This window comes from Melospiza georgiana, chromosome 11 (genome assembly GCF_028018845.1).
Source record: "Melospiza georgiana isolate bMelGeo1 chromosome 11, bMelGeo1.pri, whole genome shotgun sequence".
In the NCBI taxonomy this organism is placed as follows: domain Eukaryota; kingdom Metazoa; phylum Chordata; class Aves; order Passeriformes; family Passerellidae; genus Melospiza; species Melospiza georgiana.
The window spans coordinates 5,756,369-5,780,003 of record NC_080440.1 but is presented as its reverse complement, the minus strand read 5'-3'; the positions used below and the strand labels follow the sequence as shown (position 1 = coordinate 5,780,003).

At 44.6% G+C, this 23,635-nt stretch overlaps 2 protein-coding genes across 2 annotated transcripts in view; one reads left to right on the top strand and one right to left on the bottom strand.

The window, feature by feature from the left end:
• SLC25A26 (solute carrier family 25 member 26) overlaps nt 1–14,244 on the top strand; it is an 81,418-nt gene extending 67,174 nt beyond the window's left edge. The window contains exons 7-10 of the mRNA XM_058031917.1: nt 44–113; nt 7,696–7,760; nt 9,112–9,185; nt 13,820–14,244. Coding sequence (XP_057887900.1) covers nt 44–113; nt 7,696–7,760; nt 9,112–9,185; nt 13,820–13,916 — 306 coding nt within the window. The 3' untranslated portion in view covers nt 13,917–14,244. The remainder of the gene's footprint in view (nt 1–43; nt 114–7,695; nt 7,761–9,111; nt 9,186–13,819) is intronic.
• A 2,208-nt stretch (nt 14,245–16,452) lies between these two features.
• Nucleotides 16,453–23,635, bottom strand: part of LRIG1 (leucine rich repeats and immunoglobulin like domains 1) — a 197,160-nt gene continuing 189,977 nt past the window's right edge. The window contains 4 exon segments of the mRNA XM_058032213.1: nt 16,453–20,524; nt 20,734–21,006; nt 22,149–22,295; nt 22,877–22,999. Of these exon segments, the coding sequence (XP_057888196.1) occupies nt 20,292–20,524; nt 20,734–21,006; nt 22,149–22,295; nt 22,877–22,999 (776 nt within the window). The 3' untranslated portion in view covers nt 16,453–20,291.

Sequence of the window (23,635 nt, the reverse complement as noted above, 5' to 3'; positions counted from 1 at the left end):
AAACATTTAATAACTTTTTATTTTCCTTTCTCTTTAAACACAGGATCTCTGGTCATGGAAGCAGGGTCACGTGGTGGATTCTTGGCAGTCAGCAGTCTGTGGAGCTTTTGCAGGTGCAAAGGATTATATGTTGTACTGGGAAAGACTAAAGAAGAAAGGGAAAAATGTGCAAATCTATTAAGTATAGCAGAACAACATTCCTTTGTAATTCAAGTTTGTTTAGAAGAAAACGGATCCAGTTGTTGTTTGGAAATGGGAAAGTCAGCAAAGGAAAGAGAAGAAGGAAAAAAAAAAAGACTCAACCAGGGTGTCTGTTTGAAAGACAACCAATTTGTTTTTGACAAATTTCTGTTATTTAAAAACTGTGGGCCTGTCAGTCAGGCTTTGTGATTATTTCAAAGTTGATTTGTAAAATCCTCATCCAGGAGAAACTGGGTTTGGGTGGGGGTTTGTGCAGCTGTTCGCTCCGAGCGCTTCCCCAGGGGCTGAAGTGATTGCAGAGGCCGTGATTCACCATCCCTGTGACAGCTCTGACAGCCACCTAGATTAAATGGAGGCAGGAGAGCAGAGGGGCCAGCGCTGCTCAGCCTGGAGGCAAAAGCCTTCTGCAGCAAAAAAAAAACCCCAGAGGATGAAACATCTGGGCAATCTCCAGACACTACAAGAATAAAGGGTGGCAGAATACAATGCTGCACTATTTGTTACAAACAAGCCAGAAGTTAATTGAATTCTTCAGTAGGCTTCTTGCTTGGTTTTAGCTGACTGTACTTGCTTCCAAAAAAAACAAAAAGAGGAAAAAGAAAAATCAATTAATGACTCATCAGTGTAGCTGACAAGTTTGAGGGAGGAGAGATTCAACTGTCTTAATAGAAAAAACAGATTAATAGTAAAGGGATGGATAGCCAGAGCTTTTTCCCCAAGGAGCTAAAATACATTTTAAGATTCCAAACTAGTAACAGAATATGTGGAAAAAATAAATCCTGTTTGAAGAGAAATTATAGCATTTCTTGAAATGGAGATTATCAAAAGCGAAGCTTGTTCTTTGATAACTTACAAACTCGGAGCCATTACATTGCATGTAATTTTTTAAAAAATAAGTTCTGCTAGGGGAAATGAAGTATTAATAGCAGCAGAATTCCACTAGAGACTGAGAATTTGTTTTGGAGGGCACTGAAGCTGCACAGCTGAGGGGAGGCAGCGTGGCTGTGGCTGCACAGGGTTAAGAGATCGGGTGTGTGAGCAGTGAGGGAATGGTTGAGGTAGAACTGACTCCATTCTGGGGCCAAGGGAATATTTTAGGTGACCTCTTGTAGTCTTGTCCAGCTGTATTTTTTCTGTTTATGCTGATGGGAAGGGAGTTTTATTCTGCTTAAGATCCTGCTGTTGGATTTTACACTGACTTCATCAATCAGTGCAAACCAAGTGAGAGCAAATGAAGCAGATCATTCATTTTAGTTTTGAAACAAATCAAACTAACAGACTAAAAATGCTTTAAAATGCAATCTGTATGTCTGCAGGTGTGAGGGGGCTCATTAATTTAACACTGCTGATTTCTTTACAGTTAGATTGATACAAAAACTGTGTTCAGGCATGTTCAGAGAGCTGGAAAGGTTATCTGATTTACCCAAAGCCTTGCAGAGTAATTTCCTGAGGTCAGATTTGGTGCCTCAGTTGAGAATTTAGCCCAGTGCCTCCAGTTCTTTTTCTGTATGTCCTGATTCTGACCAGTCAAAATAAGAGGAGTCTTATTTTGTAGCTCATGTTGTAATTGGTGAGGATAAATGTTCTCTGGGTTACCCTTCCTCCAGCCAGCTTCTCCTTCTCTTTGTCTCCCTATTATTTCCTTTCACCAGCAGCATTGTAATCTTCCTTTCTCATGTGTCCTTTGAGGAGCTGCTTCAAAGCTCAGGAGGTTGAGCTCTTTTGGGATCAGAACCTTCCCCTCTGCCTCCCTCTGAGATATGTTTACAAGCTGGCTCTGATATTGATCTATTCTGGTACTGCATCCATTCTGTTTCACTGAAAATATTTAGCCTTCTTGCTGAGGGGAGGTAGTGGAAAAATAATTTTCTGCATTCTGAACAATGGATTCCAGAGTTAAAAATTATTAACTACCTACATGTAGCTTCAGATGAGGGAAGAAAAGGCCAACCAAACTCTTTATCCCTTTCTCTCAATCCCAAAACAAAAAAAATCTTCACCAGTACCCTGTGAATAAAGCAAGATGTATGTGTGCATATACAAGTGATTTTAAATCACTGTGTTATTGTCCTTAAAAGAAGAATGTTATCCATAAAACAAACTCTGCACACAGATATGCCCTCAAATGCCACCATGGTGGTGGTGGGATGGTGAAATCACACAGACAGGCTTTTCTCCTGTGTTCTTTGCTTGAATTCAATACTTTCTAAAATATGTTAGAGGTCCTGAGGGGCAGGGTAATAAGCTGAAAGAAACAGAAAGAAAAGTCCTGTTTAGCTTCCCTTTATGGCACACACGTGTGTGTGCGTGTGTCTGTGTGAGTTGGTTATAACTGTTTGGTGAAGACAGAACCAAGAGCAACAATCTGTTGAATTCCATCCCCAGTGCCTGTGAAATGGCAGCAGTTTCAGCCCTCATGTCTAAAATGGATGTATGTGATCCATGGGCTTTTTATGGAAATGTAAATGGCCTGAACATAAATATCAGAGATTTGGAATCCTCTCTGACTCATCTGTTAATAATTTAATCCCTCAAGGCCTTGTCCAGCTTTATCATCATCTTTGGTGTCTTAACAGAGAGATGTTTGGAGTATTTGGGGAGTGGGAAAAGGTGATACCTGAGCAGAAGAACCCAAGGGTAGATCTAAATGAGATTTTAAGCCTGAGGTTGTGTTTGAACCAAACCTTTCCTCTGCACCACCCCAGCCCTGCAGAGTGCCAAGGCAGGCTGTCCCAGGAGAGCTGCTGGGCTTCCTGTGTTCTCCATGCAAGGGACAGTGGCAAGGAGATCCTGCCACTGGGTATTGGCTGTTGGAAGAGAAAAGCACTGCCCTGGAGCATCGAGGTGATCCCCAGCTTGTCAGAGAACCTGAATATCCATTTAATGTGACTGCAAATTGCCTTCTTTCTCACTGCCATAAGAAGAAGCGTGGCTGAACATTAATAATTAATGCTCTGTGGTGACAAAGTCACCAGGAATGGAGGTGCAAGTCCAGTGAGTCATAATGCACTAAGGAGAGCTTTTTGCACATGAACAGGGAGGATTTCCCATCACTTTTGTTTTGATCTAATCGGCTCTGACAAGATTACACACTGTGTCTAAAAGCCTCTTTAACTCTATAGCTCTGAATAAATTTTTGAGTAGTTCTCAAGATTTCCCTGCAGAGTCTGCCTGGAACATGCTCCTAGCCCTGAATTGGTTAAATCTCTGGAGGGAGCAGTGCTTTGTCTTGGTATTTCTGCTGAAATCCAAAGAGGTTCTTGGATCACTTTGCTCTACTATAGGCAGGTGTTGTTCCCACACTGATAAAGGACCAGAATAAACTTCCTCTTAAAAAAATTTAACATGATACCAATAAAATAAAAGTTAAAATAAGAGCTTATTGATTGAAGAGTTCTGAAAAATGCCATTTGTGAACTTGGAGATCAGTCAGTGTAAAAGGATGCTGTGAGGTTTAGTGTTGGACCTGAGCCACTCACTTTTTTAACCCATGTCTTGATTTTGAGACAAATTTCAGGAGAAAACGCCCTGGAATGAACATTTCCTCTAAAGAGAAAGGCTCCAATAATCCCTTTTTGCCAATGAGAGAAATGAATACCAGGGTGAAAGTGAAAAAAACCCTGTTTATTAACAAAAACCAAGGTCCTGGGTAACCTCCAGGTGTCAGTACAGAAAATAATAAGGAAAAAAGCCAATAGTACAGTTTGACCTGAATCGTTTTTCTTTTCCTAAGATGGGCTCATTCCAACAAGGAAAAAATTCCTGTCTCTTGAAATGAGCTTGACCTAGAGAACAGGGCTGGTATTGCAGAAGGGAGAGCAGAGGTCTGGCCATATGACAGAACTCAGACTCAAAGAGAACCCCTGTAATGGCCAGAAGGATTCCCTGAACCCTGCAGAAGAGCTGAGGAGGAGTTAAAATGGTACAGAAAAGCAAGATGCCAAAACTGAAGGAGAATTTGTCTTTCTCCCTTCATAGGATTTTGTTTGAGGATTGTGTCTAAGTACCTGAGAAACATTTTCCTGTAGCAGCAAATTCTACAGGCTGTGAGAACCTAGGGTTATGTATTGTTCCCAGGTGAAGTATTTCCCTCAGTTCTGATGCTTTTATTTGTGTATGACAGCTAAAATGGTATAAAATGCCACCAGCAACCTAGAGGAATATTTTAAGTCTTCAGGTCTTTTTATTCTTACTGCCAAATAAAGGTAAATCATGCTCTGCAGATGTCTGTCACCAGCACTTCCATCAAGGGCTGGTCATTGGGAAGGTGTGAGTAGCAGGGGGATTTTCTGTTTAACACCCTGCCTTGGTAAAGTGTGAATATACAGTGACCATTGTAACTTCTTGGGAGATGGGTGATGAATTTTCCACTAGTGCATGAAGGTTTATTTTCCCAATAGAGGCATTTGCTCAGCTAGAAGTATTAATGAGCCAAGAGCCTTCTCTCATGTGAAAATCCATCTTTAAGCCGACTTGCTGAGCCCAAGTCATCCCCAGCTCTGTCTAGGGAAGGGAGAGAGGAGCCTTGAGTTGGTGAGTGAGCCTGGACACGACTGCCTGCAAAGGTGCCTTGTTCTCCACCAGCTCTGCTGATGGAGAAATCCCATCCCAGGATGATTTAGGAGAGGGAGGCTCCATGTGTCTCAGCCTTTCTTGTCCACATGAAACTCTGATGCTTTTCCTGATTGCTGATTAGTGGAGCAGGCTCCAGCCTCGTGTGGCAGCTCTTGGTAAATTCAGCGACAGCAGGAACTGAATGATTATTACATAATTAAGTGATTTAAAGATCTGTTGGGCCCTATTGTGGATTAGTGCAGTGCCCAGCTCTCCTATTTTCAATGAATAGACTGCCTTTAACACTTTGTGTCTGTTGTATCAATCTGCTGATTGGGAGCAGTCAAGTTTTAAGTTCCTTTATTCTCTTCCTGGATACCTGTGTACTCAGTTTAAGAGGTCAATCTAAAATTATCTTGGACATTTAGAGTTAAGGCTGGAGAACATTCATTTTGTCAGACTCTCTGCCTTCAATAAAGAGCAGTCCCCAACAAATGCTAGCTTTAATCTCATGTTTTTGTCAAGCATATACAAACTTGCTTTTAATTTAGCCGCTATCCTGCTGCTTGTTGTGCTTATGAAGCTTTTTATTGTTGCTGTTGCCATTCTGAACTGATTGGTAAATCTGTACCAAATACTTCCCAGTGATGGAAAAAGAAACATTGAAATGTTAATAACGAAAGAGTAGGGAAGATCCAGATGTCAGCTGGGGAAAAAATGAAAACCAATCAGCCTTGATTAAACTTTTCAGATAAGAATTTGGGAACATCATGTCAGGATAAATTGTGTTTGTTCTAACCCCTCCATCAGCCAAGACTGAAGCTGCTGCCAATAAGAAACTCTCAGGAGTAAATGCATTTAAAAAGTTGCAGCAATCTGATAAGAGATGTAAGTAAGTCTGACTAAAATGTTGCCATCAGAGCTGGGTGATGCTTTGAGATTTTTTTGCTTGATACAGGCCTGACAGCCATGTGGTTCACTGTTTAATTTTAGCTTGGTCTGTGGGCAAAGGAAGGCCTTCTACATCCAGACTTGTAAAGCCACTATTTTCCATGGAGATTATTTTTACCATTCTAAAAATACATTGCTGACATGAGTACCGAAGTTTCTATCCGGACCATTCTCGAAGCCTTTCAGTCACTTACGCAAAAACTGGCTCACAATAAAAAGATTTTCTGACCTTAAAGAAGGTCCAAGAATGGACTGGAATTTGGTTTAACTTGCTCATAGTTTCTGCTTTGACTTGTTGAATACACAGCCCATTTTTCTGCTTTTTAGTGAGGTATCACTGCTAGAAAGCTTCCGGCAGAGTGAATCACGTGGGCCAACCCAGTGGGAGTGGAGCTGCTCCCAAAACCAGGCATTTGGGGCTGCTCACTGACTCCACTTTCCTGCTAATCTTGTTTGAGATCCAGGGCACTGCGCATGTGCCTCACTGCATCTCCTGAACTGTCATGGGACATGCCTTAATTAACTGTAAGGAGTCAAGCAGGGTGCCAGCTGGCCCAGCCTGCTCTGTCATAAAACAGGGGTTTAATATGTTCAGGTTAAGGTGGTTGAGAAAGAGAGATGCAGGTAAAAACACAAGCCAGCAGGGTGATTTATTTTTTTTTCATTACTTTAAAGATTTTAGAAGAAATGCTTTTTTCCCCTTCTCCCATCCCAAGAAAAGAGAGATCAATTTTTCTACATTCCATAAAACTTGGAACAGAAAATAGATTATTTTTAGCTTATTCCCTGGGCACTGTGTAGGCTTCAGTCTTTGGAGTCACTTTGTTCCCGGCTGTAGCAGATACAGGATTTATACAAGCTCCAGAGAAAAGAAAAAATTAGGAGCAAGAAGAAAGATTTCAGAACAAGTTTTTGCTCTCTTTTCTCCCCCCTTTCTTCCCCTTTAATTCTTCACTTACTGCTGCTCCTGCATTTTAGAAGTTTCCTTCACTTTGGCTCTTCCTCAGCATGAATTACTCTCCTGAAATATTTTGAACAGATGAGGGAAAGATTAGAATTGATTTTAGGATGGGGAAATAAAGGAAAGGAATAAAATCCTGGGAGGAAAAGCAGCAGAGCTGGTCCCTAGATAATACAAGAGGCCAGGCTGTGGTAACAGGGTTAAAATACAGAGCCAGACACACACGTTTGGGGCCAGACATGCAGATGGATAAGCTGAAGATTTCTGGCTGTCAGGAGGAAAGCCACAGCTGAGCTGGCTGGGGCAAGTGACAGTAATGAGCTCCAAGGGTGAAGTTTGGAGAGAGTAGAGAATAAAAATGCCCTTGAGGGTAAGATGGCACTTGTGACAGCAGACTTCTGACAATTTCCTGAGACCCTTGGGCAGCTTCACATTGTTGTTATCCAAAGTGGAGCTGATTTCATCTGCTGGAGATGAGCTCCATCCAAAACAATGACTTGTCTTTTTTCCTTGGAACAGTCCCAGATCCACTCTGTGTGTATCTAGTGAGTAGCCCAAGCATATGTGTTTCAGAGACAGAGCATGATTCCGTCTTGCCAGCATTTAAATGGTCAGGCTTTAATTCTCCAGGCAGAACACAGTGTGGCTGGTTTATTTCCCATCTCTGCAAATGAGTAAGCAGTTTTTTCCTTCCAAACTTGCTGTAGATGTTGGAGGTGGAATCTGTTATTCTTACAACCTTCCTGTGTTCATGTATGTACAGAGTACAGAACAAAAAGACAGCAATGTCCCTGGGATGTTTGGATTTACAGTTTAGCAGCAGAGAGCTGTTTTCTAGAGTCAATATCAGTAACAAAAGGTCTGTGTCCAGGCCTTGGGCAGACGTACCTGGGCTCTGACGTGAGGGAACGTGCTGTAGGCATTAATAACAGAGCAGTGTTGACCACAGCCCTGGGAATTATAGGCAGTGTGGCATTCATATTCACACAACAATGTCTCACTTGTGCCTGGTGTTTTAATTTTCTCAGGTGGATTTGCAGCTGCAGTCACCACTCCGCTCGACGTAGCAAAGACAAGAATTATGTTGGCAAAGGTAAGAGGGAGGGAGGGAGGGGAGGAGGCCACCAGACAGGCCAGGGGATGGCCTGGGCTTTCCAGGGCTTCTGTGGGTCCTTACAGAATGAAATCCAGCCCCTATTAATAATCATTTCTGCTCCTGTCCTGGAAGGCAGGAGTAGATGTGAACAGGCACTGCGTGCAGAGCTAATGAAATTGTTGTGTTCCTTTCCTTGAATGCTTCTCTGGTCCCTTCCCAAGGGAGCTGTCTGAAACAGACCTGGGCTTGTGCTCAGCCTCCAGACTCTCACGCAGTGTCTTTAGGAGAAAAGCCTTGCAGAGTCAGAGTTAACCCAAAGTTAAACTGCCCATCAGGGATTCATTCTGCTGTTTTGGTATGTCTGTATGTATTTTCTGGTGCTGGATTTTCTGTTGTAAAATGTTAACTATAGAGATTGTGATGGCCAACATCAGCCAACCAGGGCAGGAGGAAGATTGCTTATAAGATCAGTAAGTTTAATAAGTTTAGAAATTTCTGGTGAGTCTGGTGTTCCCATCACCATCTCACTGGCCCAGGTCAGAGCTGAGAGCCACCAAGCTAAGGGCCCTCAGCAGGTAGGGGCTCCTAAAGCCTCTCCCAGCCCTGAAAAGAGCTGCTGTGCTGGTGAAGAATGGGCATTCTGGAGTTTCTGTGGGTGCTTTTTACACTGTTCCTCACATCTCTCAATTTGGGGTGTTTCTTGTTGCTAAAATGCACCTCCCCAGCTGGGTCCCATCTGCTGTGTTATCTGTCACTGCTGGGGTGTGTCTTTGGATAGTGTTGGTGATAAACCTGTAAAAACTGGGTTTTATTTACCTCTGCCTCTCTCCTGAGCAACCAGGGAAAGAAATGAGGGTGCTTTGAGACCATTCAGTTTCTATTGATCATTTCACATTAACGAGGTCACACATGGAATTAAAGTGTCTCTAGTCCTGCTGTTCGTCAAGACAATTTTCACATGCAGTACACTACTCAGGGTTTTTTTTATTCCTTTAAAGCTAAAGGAGCAGCAAAGTCACTTGGTGCTTTGAGAGAGTTTTTATTAATGTCTAATTGCAGTGTCAGCTGCTGGATGCAGAGCTGAGTGTAGTGCAGAAGGGACTGCCTGACCAGTTGTGAACTAACCAGATATGGGACCTTGATTGTTTTGTTCTCCTGTGCCTCTGCTTCACTTTCTGTCCTTTTTTCCATTCCTGTAGGTGAGGAGCTTTTCCTGTGCCTGGGGTGAGGAGGTTATGGGGATGTCTGTAATTCCTGTCATGCAGCACTAACCAGGGGCAGGAGCCCAGTGAATCACTAAACCTCTGCCAACATTTCCCATCTCTCTCTCTCTCTCTCTGTGCTGCAGGCTGGTTCCAGCAATGCCAGGGGGAATGTCCTGGCTGCCCTTGGTGGCATCTGGAGGACAGAAGGCCTGTCAGGGTAAGGACATGCTGCACCTCAGGGGTTGTGCTGTCTGTTGGTTTAGGGGCTGTGAGAGGCTGGGCTGGGCCCTGTTTCTGTGTAAATACTGGAATACAGAGAAGCCTTTTGATTGCTGCACACCTGGGCAGGGAGCAGCAGTGGGGTGGCCAAGAACAAATCCCTCAGGGAGGCTGAGTGTCCTCACCTTAGCCCTGGCTGGGGCAGTGTCCAGGGAGGAGCATAGAAAAGGGGCTTTGTTGGGAGTGTATCCAACCTCTGAGCCCAGCTCCAGGTGGCAGAGGTGAGGGTGGCTCTGTGTTAATGACCATGATGGACTCCTCCCTGTGAGCATTTGTGAGTTGTGTCCGTTTAAATTCAGGCACATCTCGTGGCAGGTTCAGCACTTTCATTTGAGGGGTGTGAATCTCCTGTCCTGAGGAGCCAGGGAAGGTCAGCACAGGACCCACAAGCCCCTTCTGGACAGTTTTTCCTCCTCCTGGCAATTTCTTGCAGATTTGAAAGCACCAGCAAGGTGTGCTCTGTTCAATTCCCCATCCTTGTTGAGAAGCACAGTGTGAGCAGCAGTGCCAGTGTGGTGCCAGCAGTGGGATGAGCTGAAGCAGAGGGAGGAGCTGTGAGCTCTGAATCCCCTCTTAGGTCTGGCCCTGAGTGTGTGCCCCAGATTTTGGCAGTGTGGAACCCATTGCAAAAGTGAAAATTTCCTTTTCAGACAAAGAGAGGTCTGAACAGCCTCAGAGCAGCTCTGCAGGGATTTCCTGCTGCACCCAGGGTGCAGAAATGTTCTGGGCTTTCCTCTGACCAGCTGGAAGTCTGAGGTGATGTCCATCCAGTCTCTTTGTCCAGTCCTGAGACAAGGAATTGCTCTCCTGCCCTTGGAGCAATGTAGGAACACACAGTTTTCTGCTAGTGTTTCTAGAGCACTTGGAGGTATCAAAATTATTATTGTTTGTTACTAACACTGCTTCACTTACACCACCTTGTCCTCTTTGAGTGTGTGTCTTATACCAGTAGTTGGCCTCTGAAAGGGAATATGTGTCCTAACTCCTCCAGTCCATGAAGTTCAGCCTGTGCTGCCTTCAGTAGGGCTTGTGTCTCACCTGCCTTTGGCCTGGAAGAGAAACTGAGGGATTTTTCAAAGATTTGGGCTTTTCCCTGTAGTTTTCCCTAGATTTTTAGCCCTGTCACTCCTTCAGGGCACTGTCCTAACCTTTGTTGCCCAGAGCATTGTGCACAACACAGCTTTCTCTGAACATCTGATCTCTGCCTGCCCAGCTAATAAAAGTTCAGCCCTCTTTCTACACATGTGGGAAATAATGCAAAACAAATTGCAGGAAGTTCCTGAGCACTGATTCCAGGAAGGCATCCAGCTGTGCCCCCCAGCAGCACCCAGGGATGGGCTGTTCAGGTTTGCCTCTCAGAGGGGACAAGGTGATGTGGCAGGGGATGAGTTTTGGGCGCTGCAGGGCTTGGTGGGCTCTTAAAGCATGTTTGGAAAGGGACTGGGAGAGTGAGGCCATGTCTGCTGCTAGTGGAAGCTCTAAAGGGTGTGAAGAAACAGGGATTATACTAAGGAAATTTCCCCCACCCTCCAGCAGGAAAGTAAAAATGTGTGTTTGTGTTCTTTCCAGAGTGTTTCAGCAGTGCCCTTTCCTAAACAACCCAGAATTAAGCTCTGCCCAAAGATAGCACCAGTACACCAGGACCAAAGGGAGCACAATTCAGTTGAAATCAGCAGAAGTAAATCAGCAGAAAAATTCATTTGAATTTTCAGTTCACTTTCAGAGGCCAACTACTGATATAAGACACACACTCAAAGAGGACAAGGTGGTGTAAGTGAAGCAGTGTCAGTAAAAATCAGTAATTTTGATATCTCAAAATGGAATTCAATTCAGTTGAAGTCAGCAGAAAGCAAAATGTGTTTTTGTGTTCTTTCCAAGCTGTTTCAGCAGTGCCCTTTCCTAAACAACCCAGAATTAAACTCTGCCCAAAGATAGCACCAGTGCACCAGGACCAAAGGGAACACAATTCAGTTGAAATCAAGACAATAAGAGATCTGGAGAAAAAGTAACGTGCAGAGGAGGCCAAGCTGCGTCAGCTGCGAGGAAAAGGAAGAAAGTCTTGGGAAAAATAAACGCAGAGGCTGCCATGCCTGCTGCCAATTATAAATCTATTAATCAAAACCAATAAAAATGTCGGGCTTTTTTGGCCAGCTCCAACATGACATGATTTATGGCTCCTCTAATAAATCTCGTACTTGAAGAGGAGGAATTCTGAGGGCAGAAAGACGCATTGCTTATTGCCACCTTATTAAAAGCAGAGCACAGGGCTCAGCTTCCTGGTCTGCACCTAGTAAATCCCTCTGCTCCATGCCAAGAAATTCCACATCCCTTTCTGTCAAGGGAGAGCCAGGACCGGCAGGGGTTGGGATGGGGATGGGGTGAGTGGATCTGTGAACCTCTTTGCTCTTGCCAGAGGAGTGGAGGAATCATTCACAGGAAAGGTTTGGGGTTTGCATCTTGTCTGATGGCTTTTCTCACAAGGAGAGGGTGGTGTTTGAAAGGCATGGATGAAGCTTCGCAATTTATTGGCGAGAAACACGAGGGTTATAGAATAGTGATGCTGGTGGGGTGACCTGTGTAGAGTGGTGGTGTTGCACCAGGTGTCCTGTTCCTGCCATGAGCTTCCCAGCCAGAGCAGAATTGGCACGTGTGAGGTACTGATTTAATTTTGAAACAACAATCCCTCGACATTGTTTGGTTTTATTTGTTGAAGTGTGGGTTGTGAATCTGGATTTCAGTGGGAAAATACCAGAAGGGCACAAGCCTCAGCAGTAACAGCACATGCACAGGAAAGCCTCTGGTGCTGGGCAGCCCCTCCAGGGAAGGAGAGCAGGAAAATTCTCTTTGGGGAGTAGAGAAGGATTCAATCTCTGAGGAATTTCACCTGGCAGCCAAGCAGGGGTAAAAGCCTCCAGCACTGGGCTGCAAGTTACACACAGTGCTTTTATCAGCACTGGGCCCTCTGTGCTGTGTCCAGGCCCTGCACTGCCTTGCCCTGTTTCCCAGGGAAGTTGTAGAATCAGCATCCCTGAAGTGTTCAAAACATGCAACTGTTCTGCTTGGGGACATGGGCTAGTGGTGGGCTTGGTAGTGCTGGCTTATTCTGGGCTTGTCCTTTTCCAACCTGAATGATTCAGTGATCCAGAGGGTAACTGCAGGGGTCCTGTTAGGAGCTGAGGAGTGGCAGAGCACCAGGTGAAATCTGCAGACACAGACCAAATGCAGCTGGACAGCAGATCCCTGCCCAGCAGAGCAGCTTCTGATGGGGCCAGCAGAAATAAACCCAATTTATCTCCTCTGCTGGTGGAGGTAGGCATGGTCCAGAGGATCAGACCTGCCATAGAGCTCTGCTCTCTGCATCTGGGACCTCCCTGCAGCTGTTGAGCTCTGTCCTCATGCAGAGGGGGAGCCCATGGTGGAAGGATGGACTGGCAGGTGGGAACAGGAGACTGGGAGAAGCAGGGCCAGGATTCTTGGAAGTGATGGTTGGTGATGGGGGTTGCCAGGGATGCAGCTTCTGGGTAACTCAGTTATGGGCCCCTGTTTGTGTAATAGCTGTGTCTCGAGTGGGCTGTTCTGGAAACAAATGTCTGCAGTGTCTGCCCCTGCTCTGTAATGAGCTCCCTAATTCGGCAGGAGAGGGATGCTGTGTGCTGCTCCCTAGGATTTGCCCTATCAGTGCTCTGTCCATACATGCCTTGTACAAATTACTCTGTTTTAAAGCTGTCATTATGGTAATAGGCCCAATTGCTGTCTAGTAAAGCCATAAAATGTTTCCATCTGCCTGTGTGCTCCAGGCTCCTTAGCAGAGCTCATTGCTGCCAGAGGTTTCCCTGTGCAGGGGGAGCAGGGAGCTCCTGAGCAGCCAGGTCTCACCAGGAATTGCAGCTTGTCCCCCCTCAGCAGTGCTGGGACAGCCAGGGACAGGATGGATCCCCGAGGAGCTGAGCCAGGCTCAGTGCCAGGGATCTGGAATTGGGGTGGGATGCCAAACAGATTCGAGTTTAATCCTTGCTTGCCACAAGGGAAGCCTGTAATCCTCTGGGAGGATGCACTGGCCTGTCCTGAAGTTGTTGAACCAATTGTGAGTTTGGATGTGTCAAGGAACTGGCTTTGCACGAGTTTCCTGTTAATTTTGAAGAACTGTGCAGATCAGGCAGCTGAAGGGTGGCAGCTGAAGGTGCCACAAATGGAATATTTCTGCTCCCTCACTGTTGTGTGCTCCTGGGAATGAGCCACTCCATGAGCAGGGCTGGCTGTGCAAGGGGCAGCCCTGAGAGGCTGTGGGGACACTGGGGACAGGCTGTTCCCACCTGTGTGCACTCTGTGTCCATGTGCCTCAATTCCCCATCCCAGTGGTCCACAATGGCCTCTGCCTTTTCCTCCTGCACCCGAGGAGTGTGGAGAGGGGTTAAAAACCACAAGCTGTGTTAGGGAAGCCCAGACAGATCCCTGCAGTGAGTAGTGGGGTGGGATTTAGGAAACCAGCAAGGGAGAGTTGTTCTTGGCTCTGCTTCCCGAAGCAGCCCCTGCATCCGCTCCTCTCTCAAAGCTCCTTCCCTCTGCCTTCAGCTTGTTCGCAGGTGTTGTCCCACGGATGGCAGCCATCAGCCTGGGAGGCTTCATCTTCCTGGGGACATACGAGAAGACTCGGCAGCTGCTGCTGTGAGCCAGCCCGGGAGGAGGAGGAGGAGCGGGCGCGGAGCTTTCCTCCCGCAGCCCTCCCAGCAGCTGTCCCGCAGGCTGAGAGCCACTCTCCCTGCTCGAGAGAAGTAAATCCTCCAATAATCCACTTTCCCAAATGTGAAATTCTCCTGCATGGAAAGTGGGTGAGGTAATTTGGGAGAGTTGTGCCAAAAAAAGTGATGTTTGGGGGGTAAACAGCTAATTACGGTGGCTGCAAAAGGCATTATTAGAACTCCTGCAGGGAAAGTGTTTTGGAAAGCTCTGGCTTGGGGGGCTGAGTGGGGAGGCTGAAATAAAGCAAGTTTTCATCATTCAGTGGCACCTGCCTCGTAACAGGGGAGGGGAAGGGGCTGATAGAGTTACAGCCAACAGCACCGAAAGGATCCTGGCCTGGGAGAGCTCTTTGTCAGAGACAATCATCCATTTGTTTCTGATCTGAGCTGTATTTGTGGAAGTCTATATTCCTGTTTATGCCTACAGGTGCTCAGCAAGCATTCCTGTGTGGGAGCCAGTGCAGCTTTATTAATCACACTCATATTTCTGCAGTAAAAGCACAGGCTTGTATTATTTTACAGCTGTGCTTGTGCAGAGGCACGAAGCTCTGCCTTCTTTTGGGCTTCAGCCCTGAAGCTGCAGGAGGATGGAAGTGCTGGGATGGAAACCTGGGAGGTCAAGGCAGGGAGAACATCAGAGTTCGGCTGATGTAGAGGGAGAACAAACACCAGACCAGGTCAGTGTCCTGACACCAGTGACACCAGTGACAGTAGTGACACCAGAGCCCCTGCCCAGTGCCTACAGCACAGGCTGGATGTTTTATTATATAGAAATATATATAATATATATTTATATTATATAATAAAACATATTATATATATAAAATATATATATTATATACTATATTATATATATAATGTAGATTATATACTATATAATATATATAATCTATACTATACTATACTATTATATATAATGTATATATTATTACATATTATATATTATTATATGTAATATATACTATTATATAATATATAAAAATATATAAAAATATAATATATATAATATATAATATATATTATATATAATACATATATAAATATATACTTATATAATATAGTAAAACATATTAGCAGTATTATATATACATATATGCTGCTATCCATGACAGAGTAGTAAGACTTTCCAGAGGCCAAAACTTACTGCAGACAAGTAAAACATGCAGAACAAAGGACATAATTCTTAAAAATAATCTTCAATTAAAATAGGGAATTCAGCCAAGTCCTGTATTGGCTGGTTGGTAACGCTGCTCATTAGCCTGGCTTGGTGTAGCTGTGCTTCCTGCCACTTTGAGGCTGTCTCTTTTATGACATTCTATAAATACATGTATCACATTCAATTTTAGGGGCTGGGAAAGGAGGGAAATTTATTACTCTGTCTCAAAAATCTATCACATTTCCTATTGAAGATCTTTAAACATAGTGAGGGGGTTAGCACTGCAGTTGATGCATTTAATTACTTGAGCTCTAAATAACCGTCTTTATGTCATTGGGTCCAAACAGGGCATTTTTTGTTGTTTTTATTTAATATTGCAGAATCAGTTTTTGTCATCACTTTTTTTAAAATTAAAATAAATAACCCCAACTAAAACCCAGCCAAAAAGTGATTCCCTTTCCTGTGTGCCAGTGGAGCAGCTCTGCACCAAAGGCTAGAGGTACCTGGGAATGGCAGCAGGACACTGACAGTCCCAGCAGGTGGCCAGGGCTGTTCTGCATGCACCACTTTGCCTAATATGGATGATAAGGACATTTTTAGTTTTGGGACTGCAGGGGGAAAAAATAGACCAAAAAAATGCATGGGTTCCCCTATGACTGTTTGCCTTAAGTTTTAGCAATGTTTTATTTTAAGTTTACCAAAATTTAATGTAGCCCATTACTAGGATAAGGTGGGAGAACAACTTAGATTTTACACCAGGCACCAGCCTCTTAAAACCTCTCTCAGTTTTAAAAAATTTTAACTCCTAGATCTGTTAAGGAACTTTAAGTATTCTCAGACAGTCTGCTTTATACCCAAAGTGGTAATTTAAAGGGGGAATTAATTTTAATTTTTAAAAAATTTACAGAAGCTTTTTAGTTAAAGCAGGAATTCAGGCTTATCTCCAAAGCTACCTCTGGAATTTCCACCCAGGGTGGGGTTGGGGTTTGGGAACACCAGAGGTGTTCACAACTGCAGCTGGGTCTGCTGCTGTCCTGTTTTTACTTGGACACACACACACACACACACACACACCCCTCATCTGTTCTGTTCTCACTGCCAAAATAGGGGGACTTGCCAGATACTAAAGCAAGCTGATATATTGGAAATGTATTTCTTACAAGTTCTGTATTGTGTTTTTCCACCCAGCCCCAAATTCCACCCCATCCACGTGCCAGGCTGTCAGAGCCCCACAATCTCATGGCCCCATTTCAAGAGCAGGTACTTTGGCAGTTAATCTCCATTTTCATGACAGAAAGACAGCAAAGAGATATAGCAATGGATTGGAATTTTATTTGATTTCCAACTGAAACTCCCAAAAGCTCACTCTCAACAGATCAGCTGTAATATTATAAATGAACCTTTATTAAAGACACTTCAATGCCATTTGTTAGACACTTCAATATCTTACATGTTTTTCAATGTACAACATTGTACCAAATTCTCTAATAAATAAATAAATTTGTACACAAAAGTAATACTTCCTCTTTCACATTGCCTCTTAGAAGCAGCAAATTCACATATTTAGTGGAAGTCATAACATTAGGCAGTTAACTTTATTCAGAACCATTATTTTCAATGTTAACATGGCAAATATGCTTTTGTATCTGCACTGGTGATGACATTTCTGCCAGCAAAACGAGCCCATCGAATCATTCCCATCTCCCCCACGTCCCTGGTTCCATGAGTTGGCTCTAGAGCACTTCTCCCTTCAGCAAAGGGAAAACTCTGCTCACTTTATAATTTTCTAACATCCATTTCCTCTGCTCTGAATAAACTTGGCACTCAACATAATTCGCCACCTGTCTCAAAGTGCAAACGTGTCAATAGTCAGGGACTGGGACAGACAGGTACTGGTGAATTATGCCTGGCTTCATGCAGGGGCAGCTGCTGCTCCCCCTGACCCCAGGTCCTTCCCTTACAGGAGATAAGGCTGGGCTGGGTTGGTTGTGATAAACCAAGGGGCAGCTTGCAGCTTTCACTGCCTGAAACCCCCCAGGTGCAGCAGCACTGGGACAGGACCCTCAGTGATGGAGCTAAAGTGACCATGAAGTGTTTCTGCCCTTGTCTCTGCTGCTTGTTCTGAACCACAGTCCTGGCAAAGGTGGATTCCCAGACTCAGCCTCACTGGAACTGGTATTTGAGTTGCTTCCAAGGAAAAAGGTAACAGCACCCCCTCCCACCCATGATAAACCTGCCCCCAAGTAGTCATCACCAGAGTTAGCAACCTCATGTTAGCAAAACAACTCAAATCACAAAGAACTGGGAGTCCTCCATCCACAGGTACCAACAAACACCAACAGAAAGCAACCTTCCTATAAATAAAAAGCGTCATTGTGAAGTCAGAAGTGACAAAGATCTGTTTGACTGAGGGGGGCATTTCTTTATATTCCCCCCCATTAATGGATGAACTTAAAAAAAACCACATAAAAATGTTTGGGATATTTCCATTTAAAAGTCTGTTCAACCATGAATCCACAGTTTTCCTTATAAAATAAATGTATTTCTAACTAGCCCAGAATTCCTACACAAGGCAACATAACTCACTTGAAGGTAATGTTTTCATATAGAGAGTCTGGCTGTTCAACTACAAAGTGTAATATTGTGTTGCAGGGAAAAAAAAAAATTATTGGATGAATTAGTGATACAGCTGTCCCCTCAGGAGTACAGTTTAGTTTTGTTGTCAAAACAGCTCTATGGTTTCAAACCCCCACAGAACAGATGTGGGGTTTGGGTGTGAAAATGCATTACACTGGCACAGGTTATTTATTCTAAGCTGGAAAGGCTGGATTGCTGCACACACCTCAGACAGGTAGAGCTGGGTCCCTTTGGGAGGGGAAGGGCCTGTGGTGAGGGCTGTGGTGCTCAGAGTGTGCACACATGGCAGGTAAAACCTCTGTGATGATGTGTTTGAGAGGTGCACTGTTGTGAGACCACCCCTGGTTTACTGCACCAGTTATTTATTTTGGTAACAACTTCTTCCCAGTCAAAACAGCCTTTTCCTCTGGTTGTTTTGGGGCTCTGCAGTGCTGAAGAGTTATTTAGTGCCTCCTGTGTGGTCCACTCTAAAGTCTCACACAGTCACAGTTCAAATACTAATTTTTATGAAGTTTTGAAAAATAATGGAATTCAAGTTCTTCCACCAACAGGAAAATATCAGGTTGCCATGTAATTGCTCACTGCTTTTTTTCTTTATAAATTTCATTTGACACAATTGAAGAGCTCTGTTATTAAATGTGTTAAGTACAATAAATTTCCAAGGGGAAGGAAATTTGTGCTAAATAATCCAGTTGAATCACAGAAAGTCTTGAGTTGGAAGGGACAGTCACAGGATTAACTAGGCTGGAAGAGACCTCTGAGATGATCAAGTCCAACCTATGACCTAACACCACCTTATCATCTAAACCATGGCTAAGTGCCAGATCCAGCCTTTTTTAAAACACATCCAGGCATGGTGACTCCACCATCTCCCTGGGCAGCCCATTCCAATGTCCAGTCACTTCCTGTGATGATTTTTTTCCTAATGTCCAGCTTAAACTTCCCCTGGCACAGCTTAAGGCTGTATCCTCTAATTCTGTCAGTGGTTGCCTGAGAGAAGAGCCTGACCCCACCTGGCTCCAGCCACATTTCAGGAGTTGTAGAGAGTGAGGAGGGCACCCTGAGCCTCCTTTTCTCCAGGCTGAGCACCCCCAGCTCCCTCAGGTGTTCCTCACAGGGTTTGTGTTCCCAGCCCTTCGCCAGCCTTGTTGCTCTCCTCTGGACAAGCTCCAGCATCTCAACATCCTTCCCAACCTGAGGGGCCAGAGCTGGACACAGCACTCCAGGTGTGCCCTCACCAGGGCCAGGTACAGGGGCAGAATGCCCTCCCGGCTCCTGCTGGCTCATGTTCAGTCAGGTCTCAACCAGTGCCCCCAGGTCCCTTTCTGAAATCTGGCACTGCCCAGCCACTCTGTCCCCAGCCTGTAACACTGCAGGGGTTGTTGTGGCCAAAGTGTAGAACCCAGCACTTGGCCTTGTTCAACTTTATGTTGTTGGATTTAGCCCATCTATGCAGCCTGTCCTGACCTTAAAGATGATCTTGTTCCAGCCCTCTGCCATGGGCAGGGAGACCTTTCCTAAGTCCAGGTTGCTCAGAGGTGCAGCCAGCCTGAACACCTGCAGGGATGGGACATCTGCAGCTTCTCTGGCAACCCGTACCAGTGCCTCACCAGCCTCACAGGGAAGAATTTCAATTTCTTCTGTATCTAACCTAAATTTCCCCTTTTTCAGTTTGAACTCATTACTCCTTAAATCGAGGGCACCAGAAGTGTGTGCAGAACCCCAAGTAGGGCCTCACCTGACTGGAGCAGAGGAGAATCTGCTGCCCCCAATGCTCTGGATGCAGGTCAGGGCATGGTTGGATTTCTGGGCTGTGAGCACCCACGGCCAGGGCATGTCCAGCCTCTGATCCACCAAGACCCCAAATCCCTCTCCACAAGGCTGTTCTGGTCACTTTTCCACCCATCCAGTACCTGGGATTGCCCCAGCCCCAGTGTACATGGTGTAAAGGAACTTCCACTGAAAAGAGGACAATCCCTTTGGAACAGTCTGGCTTTTAAAAGTTCTGTTTATGCATTTAAGGCACCAGAATTATTTCTCTCACAAAGTTTAACAGCAACCTGATACTGAAAACAATATTGCCAAAATTGTAAAATTTCACTCAGTTTTCCATGCACTAAAGATTAAAATAGCCTCTGTAAAAGATATATATATTTTTTTAATATATATATATTTATATATGAAAACTCTTATGTACACTTGTATCAAATACTTTTTCTCTTTACACAATAATCCCTTGCATTTATGTGCTTCATATGCAAGTTGACTTTTGAACACTTCATACTTCTCAGGGAAGTTTTAAACTATGTACAATCAGCTGACGCTCGAACAGGAGTTTGTTCCCCATACAAGCTTGTTTCTCATACCTCAGTTGGTTGCCTTTGCCAGGCCATCAGTTCAAGATTCGAGGTAGAAGTAAGTAGCCTATATACTCTGTGCAAAAAAAAAAAAAAAATATTTAAAAAAGTAATAGTGTGTTTGTTAACTTGCACGTGGCAGTCAGTCTGTGCTCTCAGTCCAGAGATCTGTTGGGCAGCTTGGGCTCGTGAGTGGAGTCGTGGGGCTGGGCTGTGCTGTGGCTGGGCAGGAGAGCCTGCTCCACCTCTGCTTCCCCCTGCAGATCCAGTAGTGCTGGGGATATTTCAGGAAGCACGTTCAGTTGCTTTAATGACCCTCCTGCAGGCGAAGCTCTCACCAAATTAAGGTTGTTAAGCTCTGAAGGCTTTGCTGCTGCTTGTGAAGAGCCTGCAAAAGCCCAAAGGAGCAGCATGGTTAGGTGACACTCAGCTGCCAAGCACCCCCACCCTCCATTGGCCCCAACCTTAACAATTCGATCCTCTGCCCAAACCAACCCCACCAGTGCCATCCCCAGGCTGAGGGGAGCACTGGGGCTGTGCTCCAGCCCTGCTGGTGGCCCTGGGGATCAGAGGTGACCCCAGGAAGGGAGGACGTACCGTGCGCGCCCTCCGGCCATATCCTGTCGTGGTTGCTGGGGTACAGGGTCCCGTCTGTCTCCACCCTCCTGCCACTGGCAATGCCATTGCAGGGCTGGGCATGAAGAAGGCTGGTGCCTGCACCCCTCTTCCTCTGGTGCTCCCTGCTGCTCAGTGCATTGGGGTGGGTGTTCTCCACAGTCTTTAGGCCCTGGCAGTCCTTGGGGTAGGGGTGGACGCTGTCGCTGTCCGTGCTGCCGCTGCACTCCGTGCACACCACGGGCAGCCCGTAGCCTTGGGGGAGGAAGGGAAAACCAGCAGGGTGAGAGCAGCAGCTGGAAGCGGTCAGCACTGGAGGACACAAATCATGGAAGGAAATGGCAGTTCACTGGGGGAATCTCTCACTAAATAACATGGACACTTCATGGTCTTACACAGCGCTATTCCACACCCACCATCACTCAAGGTAGTTCCAATTAACAGCTTTAGTTATTTAGGGATTCATTTGCACTCCAAAGTACTTGTAACTTTCTTTTTTTTTAAAATAAACTATGCATTTATTTCCTTTTCCTTTCTAATCAGGGTAGAAGTGCAAAGTGGAACTTTACTGTAGCTGCGTTAAAATACCAAGTTATCTTTCTTATTTTTAATATGAGAATTAAGAATTAAATAATTCTTAATTAATTACAAATTATCTTAATTTTAATATTCTTATTTCCTGTGCTTTACAGGGAGCAGCATCAGCTTGCACTGATATCTGAAGATATGTTATTAATGGTAGTGATATCATTAGATGAGCAGAATTCAAAGCACCAAAGAGTTTCTAAATGCTGAAAGTTAATTTCCTTAGTGCACTCAACAACTTTCCATTATTAAACTTTACATTAGTTTCTCCTAGAGAGAAAATTTGTTTCATTGGCTGATTTTCTGTGGCTTTTACAATGCAGTGTGAAAACAGAAAGCACATCCTAAAAATAGAAAAGTATGAGTGGAACACCATAGAAATTGGCAAAGAGCAGAGGCAGGTGTAGTGCCCAAAACAACCTTTAAATTTTGAAAATAAATTAAAAAGCTGAGCTTTGAAGTCAACAGCCCTTTTAAAAGAGCATGAAAAAATTTAACACTTTCAGTTTTGAAAGTGCTCTCATAATTTAAGAATATTTCAAATCAAAATTCCCATCAGCCAGCTGCACAGAATGGCAACTGGGAGCTTTACTCTGCCTCTTTCTGACAGTTCCTCAAATTCCAACTATCCAAGCTTGAGAGAGTATCAAAGCAAGCAGGAGAAAGTAAACTTTCTGTGCTTGCACCTGAGAACCATTCTGAGCTTTTTTTTCTCTAAAGGTAACAATTTCTTGTGTTAATGCTGTCTGACTTGGAGGGTTTTGTGATCTGTACAAACACGAAATGCCTTCCCAGATTAATGGGTTTTGTACCTGTCTTATCTGGAACAAGCATTCCATCAGCCATGTCCTCAGTTTTCCAAGTGTCTTTGTTATAGCTGATACACAGCTTGGGCTGCCTACAACCTACAGCAGGAGCTTCAACATCTGGACACCTTCCAGCATCAGCCTGACACATCCCTGTAACAAACAAACCATCTGGGTAAAGATCACAGCCATCTGCTCACGCTTAAATGACTTGTTGGTCTCACACTGGAAAAGGGATGAAAAATAGAAATGGAGATAAAAGATAATTTTCAGCAAACATTTAACAGAGTAAATGCTGCACAATCTCACAAGGATCTTTGTTCAGAACTCTTAACTTCTCCTTCCTAATGTGCTGTGTTTAAATAGTGTAAAACCCCAACATTTAATTTCAAAGCCTGGAGGCAGGGACAGGCAATGTTAATGCATTTTCTAGTATGAACTGTGGGTAACTCTGCTGCCAAAAACAGAATCCAAAATTAGCAAAAAACCAGTCCTTAGGGCCTGACTGAGCAGTTTCTGAAGCAGTCAGCTTGTAGGAACACTTACTCCTGGGAGAGGAGAGCTCTGTGAAGTCAAACACAAATCCCTGCTCTGCACAAATGCAGGAGTTACTTTATAAAGATCTTGCAGATAACTCAGAACAAACACAAACACAGAAGTACTCTGGGCTGAGATTTCTACCTCCCCTGTCAAGTTCAGAGGCAGCACTGCACAACAATGAAAGCACAGCTCACCATTGCTGTCCATGTGCCCGTTGGGCTGCTGGGTGTCCACGGCAATGGCCACGTCCTGGCGCTCCGAGAGGGTCCCCTGGGAGGACAAGTAGCTTGGCACATCAGGAGGCACTATAGTCTCATCTGGAGCAATGGCAGAAGGGAGAAGTCAGCTCCCAGCAGGATTTTTCAAAGGAAATTCACATTTTCAAGGGGGATTTGGGACCTGATCTAGAACCAGTTGTTTTCTGTAGGTGCACTAGAAACTGAACTGCCTAAATATTCCCTTCCCCTCAGAAGCCCCATTCCTGATTTTTCAAAGCTCACAGCTGTGGGAGAGAGTACTGATAAAGGCACTTTGAGTGTTTGCATGTGGCATGGTCAGTACATTGTAGGTGGAGAAGAACTATTTATTCAGAACAAGTAAATCCTTCTCTTTCCCCTGAAATTCAGTCTGTCCATTGACTTTTATTTCTGCTTCTTCAAGTCAGGAGTAAAAGCATTCTGCAGAACAGGGTGTTTGATTCTCTTAAGCAGGAAATAAGTCTTAAGCCTCTTGGCATTCTCCATTTTCTATCAGGCAATTTCAGCTTCCCCTGCCACACAAAACCAAGTAAAACTCAATTATATTGGGCACGAAGCCATGGATTTTGAGGACTAAAGAAAAGGAGTCATAAAAGAATCCTACTAATACATCACACTTATAATAGGCTATCCAAGACTTCCTACCTAGCCCACGTGTTTAAAAATCCTTTTGTACTCTATCTAAAGCTAAGGAAG